The sequence below is a fragment of the Esox lucius genome, chromosome 20 (assembly GCF_011004845.1).
Source record: "Esox lucius isolate fEsoLuc1 chromosome 20, fEsoLuc1.pri, whole genome shotgun sequence".
NCBI lineage: Eukaryota > Metazoa > Chordata > Actinopteri > Esociformes > Esocidae > Esox > Esox lucius.
This window is the reverse complement of record NC_047588.1, coordinates 3,862,423-3,883,987: the sequence shown is the minus strand read 5'-3', so window position 1 is coordinate 3,883,987 and position 21,565 is coordinate 3,862,423. Positions and strand designations below refer to the sequence as shown.

Below are 21,565 nucleotides of genomic sequence, written 5' to 3'. Positions count from 1 at the left end.
CATTCGCGCTGCTGATGGTCAATTCTATTAACCCTTTAATTTCTGTCTAGTCTCCATCAGCCGGATCAGGTGCTCCCTTAATGCCTCCTATGATGATGGGCCAACCAATTATGGGTCAGCCCATGAGACCACCTCCGCCAGGAGCTGCACCACCAGGGGCACCGGTAAAACACACACACACAAACGAATAGAAAATGAACATATCATCATACACAGGAGTGGGCATAAGCATACCATTCACCTATTCTACTGGAAATAATAAACCTTAAGGTGCACTCCTAACCTAATCTGGTAGTGAATATTTTTGTAGTAAGTCATCCAATGGTGTCCTGCATACTCAATTCCATAGAATAGGTTCTGATCATATAATCTTTTTTTTTAACATATCATACAGATTTGTTGTGCTTAATATCCTGGAATGCATCTTTTAAAGGAGAAATTCCTAAAGTTTTCAGTTTTCACGTTTTAAAATGAAATAACAGTTAAAGGCAACTGTTTTGAAGTGGTTTATCTGTTTTCCCAGCTGTCTCCAGGACATGCCGCCGCACAGGCCAAAAAGCCCAAGGACCCACTGGCAGAGCTCAACCTCAAGGACTTGATGTAATCCCCCAGCCCAGGTTTGTGTTCAGGACTATCAGCTGCTGCATTGATGTTAGTTGATTTTTGCATTTTGACAACTCTTATGAATGTAATATAATTTTTTTCAGCTTCTGTTTTTCTGGAACTGGGCCTTGTGAGGCCCTGTCCTGCGTTCTGTACATTCCAGGACAGCATGGACCATTTTCAGCTACTCAACTGGAAACCCCCCATGTGTAATGTTGTAGCACAAACTGTGAAAGTGAAATCTTAACGGGGGAATAAAAAAAACAAGTGTGTGCTTAAACTAGATGTAACCCTTTGTCTAAACAAAACTAAAGAAAACCCACAAAATAAAGTATGTAAAAGCGAATCAGATAATGGAGCAGAAACTGAAGGCGTATGTGCTGTATGTCTTTCTATAATCTTTTCCAGTAGTGTTGGTATGTTGACTCAAGTGACGGATGCAAGTTTGTTTCATGCCCTCAGCCATCGAATCTGCACTGGCCTTCTGCCTAACTCTAGAGAGGGAGGGGCTTCCAACCCGCCTCCCCCTAGTTGGATAAGACAGGGTATGCAAAGCAGCCCCGTCAATTCTGGATAAAATGTGCAATGTGTCGTTAGCAGAAGGTCTTCGTTGTTGCTGTATATACAGTACCTGTCAAAAGATTGGACAAACCCATTCAAGGGAATCCCTAAAGATTATGTCTACTCTCTGTCTGAGGAAGAGCATATTGATGTGAATCTGATATCAAAATGTAAGAGGTCATGCGACTATTATGTTATCTCCTGTCATCTTTTAAACGTATTTGGAAATAAATATACAAATATATGATAAACAAGAATAATCAACATGTACGCTCTCCTGAATTACTATTGTATGATTTTTATTTTATTTATTTTTTTATATTGTTTATCATATCTAGCCTTATTTGTAATATCTCTCTTTGTTGATATTTGTTTGTGAACCTGCTTTAAAACACTGAAGGATATTTTTATCAACAGATCATAATTCTTTGCTTATTTTCAAAGAAAACGTCTTTATATTTTCATTATTCCTATTCCATGTAATGGTCAAACAGTGCATGTCAGCAAATAAATCTTGCCAGTATGTCATATCTCTCAGTACAGAAGAGAATTGTCAAACCACTTAACAAGTTATCAGTTTACTTCCTGGTATTACCGTGATTCCGCCTATGGATCTTTAGCTTTCCTCCGCATCAGTGATATAGTAAATCATTTGATTTTATTATTGACATTGTTACTATGACTTGGCAAAGGTTGATAATGTATACAGTATGTGGTGTTATTTTTGTAACTGAGAAGAATCTGAAACAGCCCTATCTCCCTATCTCCTTTTACTGAGTGAATCAGTAAAAGTGTATGTGGTAATATGGTCATAGAGAGTCTGTGTCTAGTCAGAGGAGGACACTGTTAAACAGTGTGGCTTACATGTCTATCTAGGCAGCTGTTTAGAGCCATCAAAACTAGTCCTCTGCTGAACACACCCAAGAAATAATGGATAATGTGTTTTTTGTCATTGCAAGTGACTGTTTCGACAATATTGTTGTGAGGTAAAAAAAAGGTTAGACAAATGGGAAACAATATTTTTTTTGTTATTGAGTTCCTTCATGTTTTTTTAATATATATATTTTTATTTTTATTTACTGCTCCTCTCCCCAGTGCATGTAAGCCCTTTGAGATGCAATAAACTCATTGACAGAAGGAATCGCCCATAAAGGCTCTATTGTTTTTCTTATATCAACAGATCACATCATGGACTTACACTACATTTCATGACATGGTGATGGCATCAGTAGGTTTAACCTCCTAAGATCTGAGCTTTGATAATGTATGTATTTTTAATTTCTCTTAGCTATTTGGGATTAGTAGGACCTGATAAGTATAATATCTAAGCATGGCGCAGACAACTGTCCTCTAATAAGGACAATAGGTTTAAGTTAAGCAGAATGTACATGGTGCAGGAAGCCAAAAATATAGTGTTCTCATATGCGGACACAGGGTCTCAGGAGGTTAACCTGGGTTGTGTTTATCAGATCACACAAATGAAAACAAGCTTCTTTTTTTTTTTAATGCCATATTTATGCTTTTTGGGGTAAAAGTTAAAGACAGTGGAAAACAATGTATACTTTTTGTGAGTCAGATTCAGACCCATGCTGTCGCAGTAAAATATAATTTCTCATTGGACAAGTCCAAATTGTTGGTTTTCCATAAATTTTTCTTCCAGTTGGTGTAAACACATATACAGTACACAAGTTGTTATTTTAGTTTATTCATATATAGTTTTTTCAATCATGAAATAGAATTCAATCATTATGAAATAATATTAAATTAATGTATTTGGTCATCAATAGCAAACTTGAACTTGTGGCACATAATAGACCAGATAATTCAGCATAAAACACTAAAGAATTAAAACTTATTAAAGTAACATTATGGAATTAGATGACACCTACCCTTGGACATACAAAACTAACCGAAAACCGAATATGAATGAAACTTTAGTTTAGAAGCTCTATCTTATCAAACTCACTCAGCCTCACATTAAATACATAGTTACAGTACAAGGCTATCAAAATTAGATTCTGATAGATTTCCCCAAAGTGTACAATTTCATAATTAAATTAGCACCAAGTCTCTGGATTAGCACCATCACATTTACTGTTAGTGCATGACAATAAAACCAACTTTCTATGCACTGCTAGTAAATATAACATAAACACTGAGACTGAGAAGAATAATGTTTATCCAGGATCCCTCTGGAACCTTTTGCTATTTAGATGTGGAAACATAAACTTAAGAAAGGGTAGTTTTATGAAAAGTGACAAAACTGCACACTCAAAGAGCTAGATATACATGATTTCAAAAACCAGCATGTTGATTTAAAAGAATATTGATAAGAAACTGTGTTATGCTCTTAGTATCTCTGATGTTAATATGTAAATTTTTTTTCACCAAAACCAATGCAAATTTAGTTGCTCCTTTTGCAACAACAAAAAAAACTTACATATTTGAAAGTGTTCATTAAATTGTTCAAAATAGGAAATAACAAGAATCACTCCCCTGAAGCTGAATATACAGAATTATATAAAAATCGGTCAGACCTAAAATGCTTTTCAAAATGTTCCGAACTGTGATATTCATTCTAAGAATGTTTGCTTTTTAATAATTAAATAAATTAGACGTGACAGAACAGCCACAGATCTCTTGGATCTATTCGACAAGTTCCCGTAATCGACAACGGCGAGTCTGTAGGGCCGCCATTGACACCGGGATGAGGCAATCTGCGCCAGTTGCCAGTGAAAAGCACAGGAGGTAATGAAGAAGAACACATAATAATAGCCCCTGGTTTGTTGGTGATGGAGCGGTAAGGGTGGAGTGGGGGTTTGTCGCATGTCCCTCAGGCCTTCCGGCATTCCCCAGAGTCCCCGTGGACCCAGTAACAGATCTGTGCATACTTGAGAGGCGTTATCCTCACTGCCACGTTGTAATCCTGCTGCGCCCCGTCGACGTTGACATTCACCCACTGGTGGCCTGAGAACACCCCGATGATTCTCCTCTTCCACTTCTTCTTGCCAGGCTCTTTGAGACGGATGTAGACCCCGGAACCGCTGGAGCCATGCTTGGCATCGCAGTGCTGGTACAGCAAGTCTTTTGACTCCTCCGTCACCGAGCAGAAACGGTACACCAGGTTGCCAGACCGATCGTCGTCGAAGCCCGAGAAATGGATTCTACCAGCGGGCAGGTTCTTGATCGAGGGGACAACTCCCAGGTCCATGTGCATGACCTTCTGTGGCTTTTTCAGCTCCAGCACGGCATAATCGTAATCTGCTGCCACACTGTCCGACGCCCCACCTTTAAACCAACCTTTAGGGATTTGGGTCAGCTTTACTCTTGTCCACCGGAAAGACAGCTTCTCTGTCTCAACACTTCGCCGACTGCGGCTCTTCTTCCTTTTCCCTCCTTTCCTCTCTTTACCTCTGTCTTTCTCCTCTTTCTCCTCTTCCTCCTCCCCTCCTTTCCTCCGTTTTCCTTTGCCCCTTCCTCTTTTCCCCCTCCCTCCTTTCCCGCGCCTGGATTTCTCCTTGAGGACACCCACGCGTAGCTTCTGCGCTCCGTTCAGGTAGTCCCGTCCGTCGTGGATGCAGTGGGCAGCAGTCAGGACGTGTTTAGGGGACACCAGGATGCCGGAGCAGCCCGTTGAGATCTTGACGGAGGTGGAAAATGGGTACTTACTAGAGAACTGCTTGTCAGCGATGGTGAAGCGGGTGTCGGTGCCGTAGACCTCCCGTTTGCGCCGAGACCTGGATGAAGAAGACACCTTCCCGGCAGACCAGACGTCAACCCCGTTGTCACCCTGCACAGACACAAAGGTCTGTGTGCGTGTTCCATTTTCGTACACCGTCTCGTAGGCCAAGAACTCCTCCAGGTCATGCATAGATGGATCAGGGAGGTGACTCTGGCACTCAATCCCACAGGTCCCGTTAAGCTCTCCCTGGGGTTCGGCTGTGAAGCCAGGGCTGCTCAGGGTCACCGTCCTCCTGTTTCTCACCAGTGGAACCTTCCACTGCGGCCAGGTATAGCCATCACCTGTGACATCCTCGGCTGCCACGACCGCCACTAGCAGGGTGAACCACGTCACTGAGAGAAAAGGAAACAGGGGTACAGGGCCCATTGCAAAGATGTTCCTGGCTCTGGACGAGAGGGAGAGAGATGTTGTTAGATGTTGTTGTGTCAACAGACACGGGGGGCAAAACTTCCTCCATCACTTATAGAAAAGACTAAAACATAGGAGAAAAGCATACAGCTAATAAAACACACACACATAAAACACCTTGAGCAGACACCTATGTGCTCTATGAACTGATGCTGAAGTGTCCTGTTAAGACTCAAGAAAGCTTAACCTTTAAGCTGTTTATAGTCAACCAAGTCACAACCAAGATGGGTTAGTGAAAATTATTTTAACATGATCTGAAAAGCATTGTCAGATAGTTGAAGAAATTTAGTTTGATTCATCCAGTTGGTCAAATATCCCCTCCGGGATGCCAACATTGGAACGGGCAGTAAACATAAAATGACAGACTAGATTGTCAGACTAGATTGTTAACTGTATCGCCTTATATAATCCAATGATGGCTTTTATTTTGAAAAAGAAAATGTGAGTTAGCGCTGCTAACATAATATCCTGCTGCTAGAAGAACGGACATCACTAGTTTACTGTTACATTGCGACTATTTCTGGTAGATTTTCAAATTATGTCTTAGCATTTCCTCAGAATAGTCAAACACTTCGCTGGCTACATGATTCTCTCGTCACTTGATGTAAAAAGTCTGGTATCTTCACCTATATTGATACAGTGGTTATTGTATCAGTATCATTCACAAATGGCAAATAAGCTTTTAAAACGGCCAGTGGCAAAAGTCATACAGTTCATAGATACTTTTTGTGGTGGAGGAAAACTTCTTAAAAAACGTTACTCAGTTTAACACGATGGTTAATGGTCTCTAATTCATTATTTATTATATAATGTCAAGATGCTATACTGACACCAGGCAAATGGTCAGTTTTGTGGTGTAGTGGTTAAAGACACAGCCTTTCAGGTGGGCTACATAGGTTAGAATCTTGAGAGGTCAGCCATGATCAACACTTTCTATTGCGGGCAGGCTGAACTTGGCTCACCTGGTTTCTTGTTTTTACATACTAGATTGTTAACTATATGGCCTTATACATTTCAATTATGGCTTGTATTGTGATAATGGAAATCTGAGTCATGCCAGCATAATATCCTGCTGCTAAAATAATGCTAAAAGATGAGAGAATCGTGTAGGCAGCAAAGTGTTTGTCTATCCTGAACAAATCCTAATATCCACCAGAACTGTTTTATTTTAGGTTTCCTATTACAAAGCTACGTAAAGTTATAGCCACCAAAGTTTTTGTCTGTGCTTAGACTGTTACGGGAGTCGAATGTGAGACCTGTTGTTCCGTAGGCTGCATCTCTAACCACTACACTATTTATCATTCAATCAGGGACAGACGGACTCACTCACTCAGTAAGAGACTTTCGCTCTTCTAGGCCGGCTCTGCTTACGTGGTCTGGCAAAAACACTCAATGATGATATACATAGAAAAATGCATCCAGTACCGATAAACTCCACAGGAGGGCAATGCAATTCAAAATATGAAACCTGTCAAGTCAGAATACGAGAAGATACAGAGCAATCAAAACAGGGGTATGAGTTAAGATATGAGGTAAACTAGCATCCTAATGTCAATTTTGCTCACTATCTGAACTGTTTTGGTTTCTGTTTTCCATGCACACAACTACATTCCAAATGTTAAGTTAAAAAAATAAGGGATAGCAGCATTTTCAGTGTGGGACTGATCAATAACTGCCAACGGTGGTGTTTCTCTGAACTGGATGGATTTAGGGGTGATTGATGGAGCCTAAGGCTAGCTATAGGCTATGGCTAGAAAGATTTAATGATAGGACCATCCTTGGGTTCTGTACTGAAACCGTGACTTGGAGCTTAGCCACATGGTTAACATTGCTGCCAACTATAGCTTTATCAGTTTTTTCTGCCTGAGTGCTCTGGTTCCATCTGCCCAAACTTTGAAGACCTAGGCGTACATGACATCATACAATAGAAGAATTATTGAATGTGGGAATAATCCGTTAAGTGAGGATGGTGCTGATGAGGCAGATAGCTGTAGAGGAAATCTTGATTTGTGACATTTTATTTATTTAGTAGACCTTCACTTAACCACTGAGCAGCGAAACAATCACTTGTTAGTAGTTATGCTGCATTTCTAAACAGAAAAAAGGCTAATAATTTCAATTGATTCATTGAGCGGGCTTAGGATATAGTGCAAATCCAGGAGCCATTAAGAAAACTAAAATGTGATTACATTATTTAATCCAGACATTTTAAAATGTCAGCTAACATCTGGCCTTCCAGATGGAGGCACGTCCAGCCTGACAGAGAGTGGCTAGCATTGAGTGGCTAGGAGTCTTTCTCACATTCCCATCCCATAAGATGCTAGCGCAACATGAATGTAGACAGTGGACAACTGAAGTAGATGGGTGGTAGGGAACCATCCCATCAACAGATTTTTTAATCATCAATTCTGTCAATGGTAGGTCCTTAGCATCTGACTCTGGGACTGTTGAAAAATGGAAACCTGTTTGGCATGGAAACTTGTCTTTTATTATTGACATCATGACATAACAGTAAGGAGGTATGTAAACAGAGAGAGCGCGAGGATAGGAAGGCCAAGCTGGGGTTTAAACTCTGCAGGGGTCCAGAGTGGGGAGCTAAGACTGCTACACCAAATTTCAGCATACTATATTTTTTTTAAATATGTTTTACTGCATTAGTTAAACCTAAATGTGACATTTTGTATTGTAAGGGAAAACTTTTAAATAATGGTTACTCTTATTTTACCAGGTAGCCTAAGTCAACTGAGAACACCTCATTAACGGTAAGAACAGATTTTTCAACTTGCCAGCTCACAAGTATTTTTTTATCTAGAAACCCTTTGATTGGTTAAAGCAACTAAGAATAAACGAATTTCCTCTTTATAAAATTACGTGAAGAAAGTATGTCAGAGTGCTTTTGATTAGATTAGTCTGTAGTCTATTTACTGCAGATTTTCATTTTTCATATTTTAGAAATGTTTGTATTGAACATTAAAATGTACATGAAAAAATATGCCTGGTTTTATTATCTGTTGTATCATATTCCGAAACAGTTCATGGACTAAGCCCATCTGTGAACCATAATTGATGTTTCCTAAACAATCATCACACAATGTTCAACCGCAGCTAGCCAACATTACATACAATCGCTAAATTAAAGCACCTCTAGCCAAAGATCTATAGAAGTAGGCTAATTTTGGTTTGTGAGCATGTTATATAAATTACAATATTTGTCTTAATGTTAAAATATAAACATATGCACTCGTCCCCACTGCATTCACTGATTCTAGCTAGTAGTGTGAAAGTTAGCACAAGACTGTAACTCCATCACATACTCAACCTTTATACTCTTTCTCTCGTCCCATGGATTACTTTTAGATTGTGGAACCATCTAACATCAAGTGGAAAACTGTTAAATTATCATTTAAGTCAAATAAAAAAAATGACATTAGAATTACTGTATATTGGCTGTAATGGGAAATATTTTCTCGCTGGGGTTAAAAAGGCTTTGATTTTCTGAGTTTCCATTACAGCTTCCATTGCATTAATCTCTGGATCGCCATTCAATTCGTCCTTCGGCTCCAACGCGTAGTAATAATAATCCCGCGCACCACCACCAAAAGATGGAGCTAGCGTGCCATCAATTTAGCCGTCCTGAGTCCATGGGCTGACATTCAGCACTCAACTGAGAAGAAAGTCCGAAGTGAGACGGCTAATTCTCACTAAACAGATCCAAAATACGCGTTATGCGTTTCTTTGTGCTAAAGCAGTCTTTAGACTGTTATCTACCTGGACATTGACTCATATTTTTGGATCGGAGACTACGAACCATCGTTACAGAAATCTCAGACTAGATTGTTGTCAAACTGCACTATTAAAAGATGATTTCATCCAAAGATTTACCAATTTTGCCAAAAAGTATGCCCTTAGGTGTCATCATTATTACATAGGTCTATTTGACCAAGGCCAAAAAAACATAGGTCATTTGTTTTTTTCCTTACAATTTCATAATTTTGTTAAAAATCTAAACTTTGTATAACATTTTCGATAGTCAACAAAAACGTATGACTGTGTCTGTGTCATAAAGTGGGCCGTTAAATTATCACTCATTCTGTCCTGGAAGTGATCATTATCATCAGTTATGCCATGAATATAAAGTATGTAGGCTAATATAAAAAATGGTGTGTAGTCTAATCTAAAAGCTAGTTAAAAATACGTTAAATTAATCTTTGCGTTAGGAATATAGTTTTTATGGTATTAAATGCAATTCGTTTTCTTTAAAAGAAATGGAAAAGCACGATATTAAAAGATAGCTGCATTAACACAAAAAATGTATTACAGCAAATTAGTTATTTCGCTTCTCCACCATCCACATTCATCTCGATAGCTAACAACGTCAAATCCATTAGTCTTCAAGTCAACTTTGAAATGAACTACTGGAAAACCAAAAAAATAAATGTATAGGCGAATCAAAAATAATAATAGCCTATAATTAATTAAAATGTTCATATATGTGGCAGTGGCAAGAGAGACCACTAGAAATGAACTAGAAACCGTATTATAAGTGAATGAAGTGAGTGCCCCATTGTCCAAGTGGCTCCATCAATTGTACATAAAGTTGTAGGATACATATGAGAAAGTTCCATACCTGCTCGCATTCGATTGATAGATATGTTAGATAATCCGCAATGTATTGTTTGTTTTTTATTAAAATATGATCCCACTTTTTCCAGAAAGAAACTGCAATGCGTTCCAAACGTCTTCTTATCAGTGGATGAATGTTCCCTTCTCTTCATTGCATTTTCACCAAAGAAGTTGAGAGAAAGTCGCACTAGCCAGAGCTCTCCGTGCGGGCTGCACTTGATGCTGAGAGAGGGAGGAGGATAGAAAAGGTCTGAAACAGGTTTTTTCACTTGCGACAAAGCTGTTCACATACATGGGAGGGACTAGCCGGTTTAGCTAAATGGCTTGCTTGAATTAGCTGAAAAAGGCAGTCTAAATATTCCTATAGGACTGGGAATGTGGTGCGCTCATGAGACGTTAATTCCCCCTTGAAAAATACAACTTGATTTCAGTGTTGTGAGCTCTTTCTTCAACAGCACTGTGATTGGACCTCGGAATCGAATTAGTTCCAGAGAGCGAACAATGTCGATCGCCGTCTGTTTTCATCACGGGTCTCAACTTCCACATCTGCTGCACTTGTATGTGCTTGATGAAGTGGGAAACACAGGCGGGGGGTCTTAGCCCTGTATGCGCCCATGCCGTGAAACGTAGAGGGAGCACTATTCACGAAAACATGCCCAGAATAGTTCACTGTCCAATTCAATCAAACGAATAGTTGCTGATGTTCCGTTTTTTCGGGGGAACTGCCCGTGCGTCACGTTTTCACATGTGCTGCTCGCGAAAATATAATAAAAAAGAAGCACATGGCGTCATGTAGGTTGCACTACAGTACTAAAACATTATTCCCTGAACTGTTCCCTAAACTGTTAAATTGTTCAGTAGCATATAGATGGAAGGTACATATCTGATGTTTGCCTCTAAACAATCCGTGAGCAGGACTTGGACATTGATGATTCTGGATTGAGAATGTGCGTGTTCAAAAATAAGTTGAAATAGCTTAGCATTTCAGCAGCATATCTACCTGTGCGGTCAGGGCAGAGCTAGACGGGAAAAGTAAGGATGCATGGGAGCAGATGGGAGACGGAAATGCACCCGCGACATGCAAAAGCCCTAACGAGTCATGAAAGATAGATTGAAATATCTTTTCAACAAGAGAAAAAGAAAATAAACAGTACATTTGGTTTAGGTAGACTTGACAGGTTGAAAGGTTGTCGTTTGGAAGTTTATCCAAATTGTATTGTAGTTACAGTGCCACTCATCTTGTTCTGAAGAAAAGCATTGGTAGAAAGCATTGTGAGAGCACCAGGTCATTTTTTGTTTGTGCATGCGTGTTTGCTTGCAGTCATGGCATTTAATTTTTTTATACATGCACATTATCCAAATGAGTTTATATGTTATTTATGCTTGCCACATCTCATCTGTGTTCCTTTGGGGGCTGATTGGAGCTGCAGTCAAAGCACTCCCCCACCCTAACAACCTATGAATGTTGTAACAGCAACTGCATCAATGCGAACCAAACACACTGTTTCTGTTTTCAGTTAAGTACAAGTTCAAAGGTCATAAATGAGAGTGAAAGAGAGAGGGCAGCCTATGTTCCCAGCTCCCTGGCCCCAAATGAAAACGCAGTGAGTGATATTTCTGGTTATGTTTTGGGTCTACAGGGGTGAATAGAGAGGCTTTTGTGTGAGGGGGGGTTAGGCCTGCAGGAAGTCCTCTTGCATTTTGCAGCTCCAGGGAGTTCTAGGGAGTATGGCGTTTTGGCAGCTCAATGTTTGGGTGATGTGTGATAATGGATGTTTTAGAAGAAGGACCCGTGTCCAGTTTCATAACAATAAATCACTTTGAAGTAATGCTCTCCTTAATCTAAACCAAGAACACCAAAACTTTCACTTCAGTAAAAAGGCATAGAGATTGAATACAGAGGAAATTCCATTGTTATCAGTTTGAACACTGAACCTATTAACAGATTCAATCCAAAAAATTACCTAAAAATAAGGGATCTTCAAGGATCTTAAACTCCAGTTCTTGAGGACCGAACTGGAGTCCTAATTCTATATCAATCCCTGATTAGTAGAAGAGGATAAAAACCAGAAGTGCTGCCTTCCAGGACTGGTTGGAAGAAGCCTGCAATAAAAACCTAGTTCTACAGTACTATATGTTTTAGAGAACAAAGTGATATACAGTGCCTTTATAAAGTATTCAAACCCCTTCACTGTCTCCACTTTTTGTTGTGTTGACTGAGTTTATAATTGCTTTCATAAAATGGCATCAGTATACAGTACATGCAATTCCCCATAATGACAAAGAGAAAAACATTTAGCAAATTATTTAAAAATAAAGAACTGAAATATCTAACGTAAACAAGTACTCAGAGCCTTTGCCATAACACTCCAAATTGAGCACTAATGCATCCTGTGTCCATTACTTTCCACAGATAATTATAATGCGTAAGATTCATCTCTTACTAACCTGTCAGCCTTATAGGACCACTATACACATGTACAGTTCAGAGCAGTGAACTGCCTGATCCACAGGGCAGAACACATGAGTAAACTGTACCAATTGGCAGTACTGACCCAGTCTTTTGCTTACACGTTGTATTTGGACAACTATTAGACCATATAGCCATGCTTCACAGTCTGCCATTGATCAGCATGGCCTCCCAAAGTTCAAGTCTCTCTACCTATCACAATATTTCTCTCTCTCTCAACCTTTCTGTGTTTCTCCCTTGCTGTTTCACTTTCTATTAAAATCTTTACCTGGTCAACCTGTCTGTTTCTCTCTCTCATGCACACACACAGATATACACTCACCTAAAGGATTATTAGGAACACCATACTAATACTGTCTTTGACCCCCTTTCGCCTTCAGAACTGCCTTCATTCTAGGTGGCATTGATTCAACAAGGTGCTGAAAGCATTCTTTAGAAATGTTGGCCCATATTGATAGGATAGCATCTTGCAGTTGATGGAGATTTGTGGGATGCACATCCAGGGCACGAAGCTCCCGTTCCACCACATCCCAAAGATGCTCTATTGGGTTGAGATCTGGTGACTGTGGGGGCCATTTCAGTACAGTAAACTCATTGTCATGTTCAAGAAACCAATTTGAAATGATTCGAGCTTTGTGACATGGTGCATTGTCCTGCTGGAAGTAGCCATCAGAGGATGGGTACATGGTGGTCATGAAGGGATGGACATGGTCAGAAACAATGCCCAGGTAGGCTGTGGCATTTAAACAATGCCCAATTGGCACTAAGGGGCCTAAAGTGTGCCAAGAAAACATCCCCCACACCATTACACCACCACCACCACCAGCCTGCACAGTGGTAACAAGACATGATGGATCCATGTTCTCATTCTGTTTACGCCAAATTCTGACTCCACCATCTGAATGTCTCAACAGAAATCGAGACTCATCATCCAATTTTGGTGAGCTCGTGCAAATTGTAGCCTCTTTTTCCTATTTGTAGTGGAGATGAGTGGTACCCGGTGGGGTCTTCTGCTGTTGTAGCCCATCTGCCTCATGGTTGTGTGTGTTGTGGCTTCACAAATGCTTTGCTGCATACCTCGGTTGTAACGAGTGGTTATTTCAGTCAAAGTTGCTCTTCTATCAGCTTGAATCAGTCGGCCCATTCTCCTCTGACCTCTAGCATCAACAAGGCATTTTCGCCCACAGGACTGCCGCATACTGGATGTTTTTCCCTTTTCACACCATTCTTTGTAAACCCTAAACATGGTTGTGCGTGAAAATCCCAGTAACTGAGCAGATTGTGAAATACTCAGACTGGCCCGTCTGGCAACAACAACCATGCCATGCTCAAAATTGCTTAAATCACCTTTCTTTCCCATTCTGACATTCAGTTTGGAGTTCAGGAGATTGTCTTGACCAGGACCACACCCCTAAATGCATTGAAACAACTGCCATGTGATTGGTTGATTAGATAATTGCATTAATGAGAAATTGAACAGGTGTTCCTAATAATCCTTTAGGTGAGTGTATATGCACACACCCAGGCAAGCTTATTCATAAACACACACTCATAGAGTAAATATTGGTATTGTTATACTTGTGAGACCAACAAGTGATTAACTTAAAAACTAAGCCTGATCCTAACCTTACCCTAATCATCAAAACCCGAATGTTAACACTGAATCTAAACCTAACCCCTAACATTAAACTTAACCATAGTTCTAACCATAACTGTAATCTCTAAGCCTAACATAATTTTAATTAATTTGTAAGGGTCAGCAAAATGTCCTCCATTTGCCAAAAGGTCCATGGTTTAGCATACTTATGAGGACAGTGTAGTAAAATAAGTACACACACAAACACACGCAAAAACATTTGCACACCCGTAAAAAGTAATTGAGGAGCAGTGAAAGGTCCCACTTAGATCCACTCATAGTAAAAAAAAATTATTATAAATATTTGGGTAAAAGATTAGCGTGCCAAGTTTCCCAGTAGAGACTGAAGCCATATTGACGAAAGACTGACAGAATACACTTTCACACGTGCTTGTGTACTTACGCACGCATTAATCGTATAGGACTGATTTTGAACTCAAATGAACTCAATTTTACCTCTTCAAGGGCTCCTGAGTAGTGCTGTGTCTAAGTCACTCTTTTGGAGAACAGCTGCATCATTACCGCCAGGAGTTCAAATCTTGGTCGCTGCATACCAACAGTGGTCCTGCAGAAGGCGGTGCAAAATTGGCTCAGCACCGTCTGGGGTGAATGTCTAGGATACTGGACAGGGCTGCCTTGTCTCGTTGCATTCTAGCAATTAATTGAGGTAGGTTGGGTGTAAGCTATATTGTTATTTCTTGGAAATAATGCTCTCCTCTCAACTTGTATATACCGGTGATTGCTTCCTGATTAAGCAAGCAGTGTGAACAGTGGTCACATGTTGAATTTGGCCAAAATCACCACTGAATATCTTTATGTAGAATAATAGTAAAGAAATTACAATTATGAAATATCACATATGGAATCATGTAGTAACCAAAAAAGTGTTAAACAAATCCAAATAAATGTCATATTATATGTTCTTCAAAGAGGCCACCATTGCCTTAATGACAGCTTTGCACACTCTTTGCATTCGTATTCGGCTGGAATGAATTTCAATTAACAGTTGTGCCGTGTTAACAGTTGGTTTTGTAAATGTATTTTCTTCTTATTGCGTTTGAGACAATCAGATGTTTTGTGACAAGGTACGGTTGCAACACTGAAGACATCATAATGCCGGTACCATTGTAGTCGCTATTATGGCAAGAATAGGTTGCCATTATATGCAAGAGAGAAACAATACTCTGTTATTACTTAAGAAGGTAAGTCAATCTGAAAAATGTCAAGAACTTTTAACATTTCTTTCAGTGCAGTCACAAAAAACCATCAAGCGCTATGATGAAACTGTCTCTCAAGAGAAAGAAAAAAGATAGAGAATTACCTCTGCTGCAGAGGACAAGTTCATTAGAGTTACCAGCCTCAGAAACTGGCAATTAACTGCACCTCAGTTTGCAGCCCAAATAAATGCTTCACAGTGTTCAAGTAAATGACACGTCTCAACATCAACTGTTCAGAGGAGACTGCCTGAATCAGGCCTTTATGGTTGAACTGCTTCAAAGAAACCCCTGCTAAAGGACACTGATAATTAGAAGAGAATTGCTTGGGCCAAGAAACATGAGAAATGGGCATTCAACTGGTGGAAATCAGTCCTTTGGTCTGATCAGTCCAAATTTGAGATTTCTGGTTCCAACCACCACCGCAGAGTGGATGAACAAATTATTTCTGCATGTGTGGTTCCCATCGTGAAGCATAGTGGAGGAGGTGTGATGGTTAGGGGGTGCTTTGCTGGTGATGCTGTCAATGATTTATTTAGAATTCAAGACACACTCAACCAGCATGGCTACCATAGCATTCTATTGAGATACGTTATCCAATCTGGTTTGCGCTTAGTGGGACTATCATTTGTTTTCAACAGGACAATGACCCAAAACACACCCCCAGGCTGTGTAAGGGTTATTTGACCTAGAAGGAGAGTGATGACCCGGCCTCTTCCACAATTACCCAAAATCAACCCAATTAAGATGGTTTGGACTGCAAAGTGAAGGAAAAGCAGTCTACAAGTGCTCAGCATATATGTGACCTCTTCAAAGCTATTGGAAAAGCATTCCAGGTGACTACCTCATGAACCTGGTTGAGAGAATGCCAAAAGTGTGCAAAGCTGTCATCAATGCAAAGGGTGGCTACTTTGAAGAATCTAAAATATAAATTTATATTTTTGGTTCATACATAACTTTTATTTTCTCCATAGTTTTGTTTTCTTTACTATTATTCTACAGTGAGGAAAATAATAAAAATAAAGAAATATACTTGAATTAGTAGGTGTGTCAGCATTTTTCACTGATACTGTATATACTGCAGATGAAATAACCATAGAAACTAGATCTGGTTTGACTACACTTTACATTATGGACTTTTTGATGAACTGTTACAACTGGTGCTGCAGATTGGCATTATCTGTCCTATGGGACACACAGCTGGTGAATTGACCAGCTTTGATATTGCAACAAGACATTAAGTTTATTATATAAGTGTTATTAGTGTGAGCATGTGCCTGCATTTACATATATATTAAAAACCCTGTCTGTCATATGCTGCACTACAATCTACATCCACCTCTTCCATTAAGCTACAACTATAGTCATCCTAATGAATATCACTATTGAAGAAGGAGAAAACCTGTTGACTGGAAGAGTGAGGAGGAGAGCTCATGAGTAACATACTGTTCTTACGGACATCTAAAAGCTAAAAGCCTCTATGATTGATGAGATCGTAATTTGGGTTTAGGTTTCAGTAATCATAACTTCTCACATTTTGAAGTCTACAGGAAAAGCAGCTAGGAGTTCAGCCCACAGAAATGCAGGGCCTAAAAATAGGATGCCTTTGGTCCCCTCTGCAGCTGAGGCGTTTAAGGGCCCTGACTTTGTTATTTTAATGATTTCCAACACAGAGGCCTCATTATGCCTCTTACAGAACTTACTTTGGCTGTGTCCTTCTGAGCGAGGCACAGAAATCGCTCTTGCCATCAAAGAAGTCCTGCCCCATCATCATCTCTGGTCACAGTGCCAACGTACACAGTGCAACTGAAAAGTTCAAGCTTGAACAAGAGGGAACACAAACTGATGATCCAAGGCAGCATGTTTGCATGTATACAAAACCTTATCTCTTGCCATAGAAAGCCACAATGAAGCATGTGCGCATGCACACACAATCAGGCTTAGTCAAATACTGTGTGTGGCTCTTCCAGACTGAAGCCCTATCAAACCTACAAGGACTGTACAAATAACAAACACTTTCCGTGTTTCCACATAGCAAACACAATCATAAAGTCTGCCATTCCTGAAAAATAAACATCACTCCTTATGCAAACACTGTCGTATGTTGTATTGAAAAAGATTTGTCACCAAACAGTTATTTGGACCAGATTACTGCACTCAAATCTTTCATACAATGTCCTTTCAAATGTATATTTGACCTGGTGTGACTTCTGATGAAATGGGGTGCTACATTGGTCACACTAAAACACAACTCCCTTGTGAAAAACAATTATTGTTCTCATGGTTGCAGAAAATATAGTTTCTGAATTCATAACATATCTTTATTTGCAGATGTTTAGCAGATGTTTTAACTAGGAGCAAAAAGTCTTCTTTTCAGCCTTGGGACATCCTGAAATGGGATGCCCCCATGTTAAACTAGCAGTTAGAGTATTTGACCATTAACAAAATGATTGCTAGATCAAATCCTTAAGGTGCAAACATTAAATTCTGTCCTGGTGGAAGACAGTTAACCATAATTGGTCCTGTAATTCTAGCTCTGGATAAGAGTGATTGATTAAAACATTTAAATGAAGGAAACTAATGCATAATTTATCACATTGCCCATAACAAACAGCATGCTGCACTCGGAGGCAATTCAAGACAGCAACAGCTTGTCTAAATGGTTACAGAATTACAGACAGAATTACAGCAATACAGACCAAAAACAGTCTAATATATCTACTTTCTAGACATCTCTTGAAGTGTTACAGACACATAACATACATTTTTTTGAATCTCTAAGGTGTCCAAAGAGCATGCAGGATTCTGTCAGGTTATGGACAGAAAGTACAACTTTGGACTCTTCTCTTCCCTCTCAGGCTGCACATATGTCCCACGTTAGTGGAAACAGCTCTCTTTACTCCACAAGGCAGAGGAATACAATTGATATCCAAAGTCTAAACACATTTATTAGAAATGCCACTTTTATTTTTTAATGAACACCCGAGAATAAAAAAAAGTAATGTCAGACCTTATTTTCCTCCTTAAGATCTTGTATTTGACACTAATTACGTAAAAAAATAACGTCAAAATAACAAAATGTTCTATGCCTTTGTTGCATAAAGGTGCACACCCCAAAACAACTATTCTGAGGAAACATCTTTTGTTTGGTTAGGTCAACCTAGCACACCTGGATTTTACAATTTCATCCCACTCTTCTTTGAAGGAGAGTTCAAGCTCAGTCAAATTACAATTGGATCAAATGTGCACAGCCCTCTCAAGGCCAGTTCACAGAAGTCTAAGGCCTGACCAGAACCCCTGTCTTTGCTGAAAAGAAAAAGCCCCATAGCATGTTGCTGCTCCCACCATACTTGACAGTAGGTACTGTGTGTTTTGGGTTGTGAGTTATGTTGACTTTGCGGCTGACACATCCTTTAGAATTAAGAACAAAATTTTATATTATGATTTCAACAGAGCATAACACATTTTGGGAGATTGGATGTGTCTGTTTACAAAATTTATACGGATAGGAAATTACTTTTTTGTGAGAAATGGCTTCCGTCTAGCCATCTTATCCCCCAGCTCAGACACACAGTAGCTGTAATATGCAGGGAGTGCCATTTTCCTGCCAGAAATTCCTGCAGCTCATTTGAGGTGTGAGGTGTGAGGGTAGCAAATGCGTAATGGAGATGCAAAAACAAAAGTAACAACATGAGATGATTTGTCTTGATTTCAGCCTTAAACTGGAGAAAAGATAAAAACAGCACAGTGTTCTTGCTTATATCACTATTGGTAATTGTTAAACTGTGTGCTTTTCTATATTTTCTCAGATTTATAATGTACACAACAATAACCTTTAAGAGACCATGCACATGCAACAAGTTAAAACAGAAGTGTGAAAGCATTTTTTCATTTAGAGCATTTTCTTGAATAAAAGCTAAATTTTCAATAAGAGTAATATCACTAGTGAAGAGTGGGGTAAGATGACCCACCCCCTCTATCTAGACTGTACACAGTCTTTGTTATGTGACCATATATACAGGAAGAACCCATAATTTCCAACTGGCAGTGATTAAGAAAGTCTCTTGGGAAAAGTGGTACATTTCTTACCCAAAAAACTGTTTTTTGATTGTCAAACGTTGAGTAAAAACATTATCTGGTTGTTTTGTATTGCTGAAAATAAACTTTAAAATTAGCAAGACTGTTTGGAAGGGGAGAATACATTATTAAATTATATTTGAAAAATAAACAAATTATTCGAAATTGTTCACATTTTTATATAAAAGAAAAAAAGTACCTCAGATGGCTTACCCATTGACTAGGACCAACTTACCCTACCAATCATATTTTCAAGGCCATTTTTCATAGGTGCATTCTTTTAATTTTACCCGACTGAGGACGTCCTAAAATAATAGTAGATGTAAAAAAAATTGCCTTGCCTATTGGACAACTTAAGTAAAAAAAATGTACTTACCCCACTCTCCACTGAGTTATATTCACAGCATATTTTCCTTTGTTTGATTGAGAACAGTGGATTAATTATTCACCTGACAGCCGCATTCTGCATTGCTGTACAGGGAACAGACCAGTGTCTTATCCCGCCCTTCAGAGAGATTGCAGATAGCTTAGTGGTAGGAGCATCTGCTCTGGCAAATGGACTGTTTATGGGGCTCTGTACTTTGCTAAGCACATGCACACAATTGTATTAAAACATATGTTATTTAAGACTCCCTAACAACTACCAACAAGAGGAGGGCAAGCTTACTTTTATGTCATGTGACATGCAGGGTTTCAACCAAACACTTAGGAGAGGCAAGATCCGCACCCATTTGGAATCTCTGTTCCTGATTTCATATCCTTACTAGTAACTCACCCGAAACGTTTTCAATAAATTGGCATGTATTTCTAAAAATAATGTATTATGTGTAGATTGATGCAAAATGAATTATGTAATGTTGTAAAAATAAATAAATCTATAACACAAAAATCACCATGTGGCCTTTTTTGTGTTAGACCCTGCCCACATCAAAATTCATTGATCAGTAATGTATACATTTTTTATTTTAAATTCTGGAAATGTGCATTTTTAGAATATCATCCATAGTCATAGTCATTCTGACCCAGGGGATTTCGTTTTTTTTTAAGAAGACAGTGGCAGACTTTACTGTCCTAGAAGAAAATGTATTGCATGTCTGGAGGCGGACCTATGTACCAAATGTTACAACTTTTCTTCACAGGGGTGAGGGGCATGGGCTTTCAAAATGCCCCAGCATATTCTTTTGTTATAGCGACACCAATTGGCATAGCATTGCATAGGACAGTGTAGACAGTGCTGTTTACAATTGTGCCATTCTGTCATTTTCACCTTTCTATGTCTTACCAATGGAAATTTACTTTAATTTTCCATGGCCCAAACACTGACAGCCCCAATACAGGATATCTGTAAGACAATTGTTATTATGAGAGTCGCCAGTGAGCCCTCAAGACAGTTATAGGGAGTCAGTGTTGAAAATCCCACTGATTGATACACTAAGTGACCATATCCAAATAAATTGCAAACAGCTCAGAAAAACAAATGTATCTCCATTGGAGTTATTTTAATCAAGCAAAAATGTCTAACCAGAGCAACTACTTGGCACGCATGGTTTACATGGACACACAAAAATATATACATTTCTTAAAAAGATTATACAATCAACAGTCCTTTATGTAAATCCATAACCATGTAAATTAAAGGGTTTTTCTTTTAGCAAATCGGTGATATTTGCTACCCTCCCCTTGCCTAATGACATTCTGTTAGACTGCTTTGAGAGATAGAAGCTTTTTTACAAAGGAGAATGGAATTCCAGTCTACTTTGCATAATTGGACACTTCATTTAGACAGGAATTCAGAGGGGGAAATAGATAAGTGGGGGGAAAAGTGGAAAGGGTGGGTGCATGGGCTGAACCACGATGTGGTCATATATATACTTGCCAACAGCTGGGAGTGTTACGACTCGACCACAGACTCTGCAAAGACGAGACGGGAGCTTATTCACTCATCAGGCCTATCATCCATAATCTCCTGTGAATGTCAGGTGAAGGACCTTGACCGACCAACTATTTGTGCAGTTGCACCCCTTCCAGCACACAACCTATGCTTAGACTGTCTGGTTTCAAGAGGGTCTAGCTGACTTCGGTTGGTTCTCCATAAATATCTCTCTACCACATACATGCATACAGGTGGCAGGCAGCATAGCATTTAAGAGAGAGCATTGGTTAACAGGAAGTTTGCTGATTTGAATCCAAAAGTTTACAATGTATGCTACACAAATAACTGTCTGGTAAAA

General features: G+C 39.3%; 2 protein-coding genes across 8 annotated transcripts in view; one reads left to right on the top strand and one right to left on the bottom strand.

Moving 5' to 3' along the window:
- Positions 1-2,334, top strand: part of snap91a (synaptosome associated protein 91a) — a 71,646-nt gene extending 69,312 nt beyond the window's left edge. For all 7 annotated transcript variants that reach the window (XM_013132080.4, XM_013132082.4, XM_013132079.4 and 4 more), the window contains 3 exons: positions 51-164; positions 524-617; positions 708-2,334. In XM_013132080.4, the coding sequence (XP_012987534.1) occupies positions 51-164; positions 524-604 (195 nt within the window). In that variant the 3' untranslated portion in view covers positions 605-617; positions 708-2,334. The remainder of the gene's footprint in view (positions 1-50; positions 165-523; positions 618-707) is intronic.
- Positions 2,335-2,502: 168 nt separating this feature from the next.
- Positions 2,503-10,522, bottom strand: prss35 (serine protease 35). The gene is made up of 2 exons (XM_010867753.3): positions 9,942-10,522; positions 2,503-5,291 (listed from the first exon to the last, which is right to left on the bottom strand). Exon 2 carries the CDS (start codon positions 5,270-5,272, stop codon positions 3,998-4,000), a length of 1,275 nt encoding a protein of 424 aa, XP_010866055.2. The 5' UTR covers positions 5,273-5,291; positions 9,942-10,522; the 3' UTR covers positions 2,503-3,997.
- Positions 10,523-21,565: the final 11,043 nt, after the last annotated feature.

Excerpts from the sequence above, each read along its gene's own strand:
- prss35 (XM_010867753.3), bottom strand. The coding sequence starts at position 5,272 with ATGGGCCCTGTACCCCTGTTTCCTTTTCTCTCAGTGACGTGGTTCACC.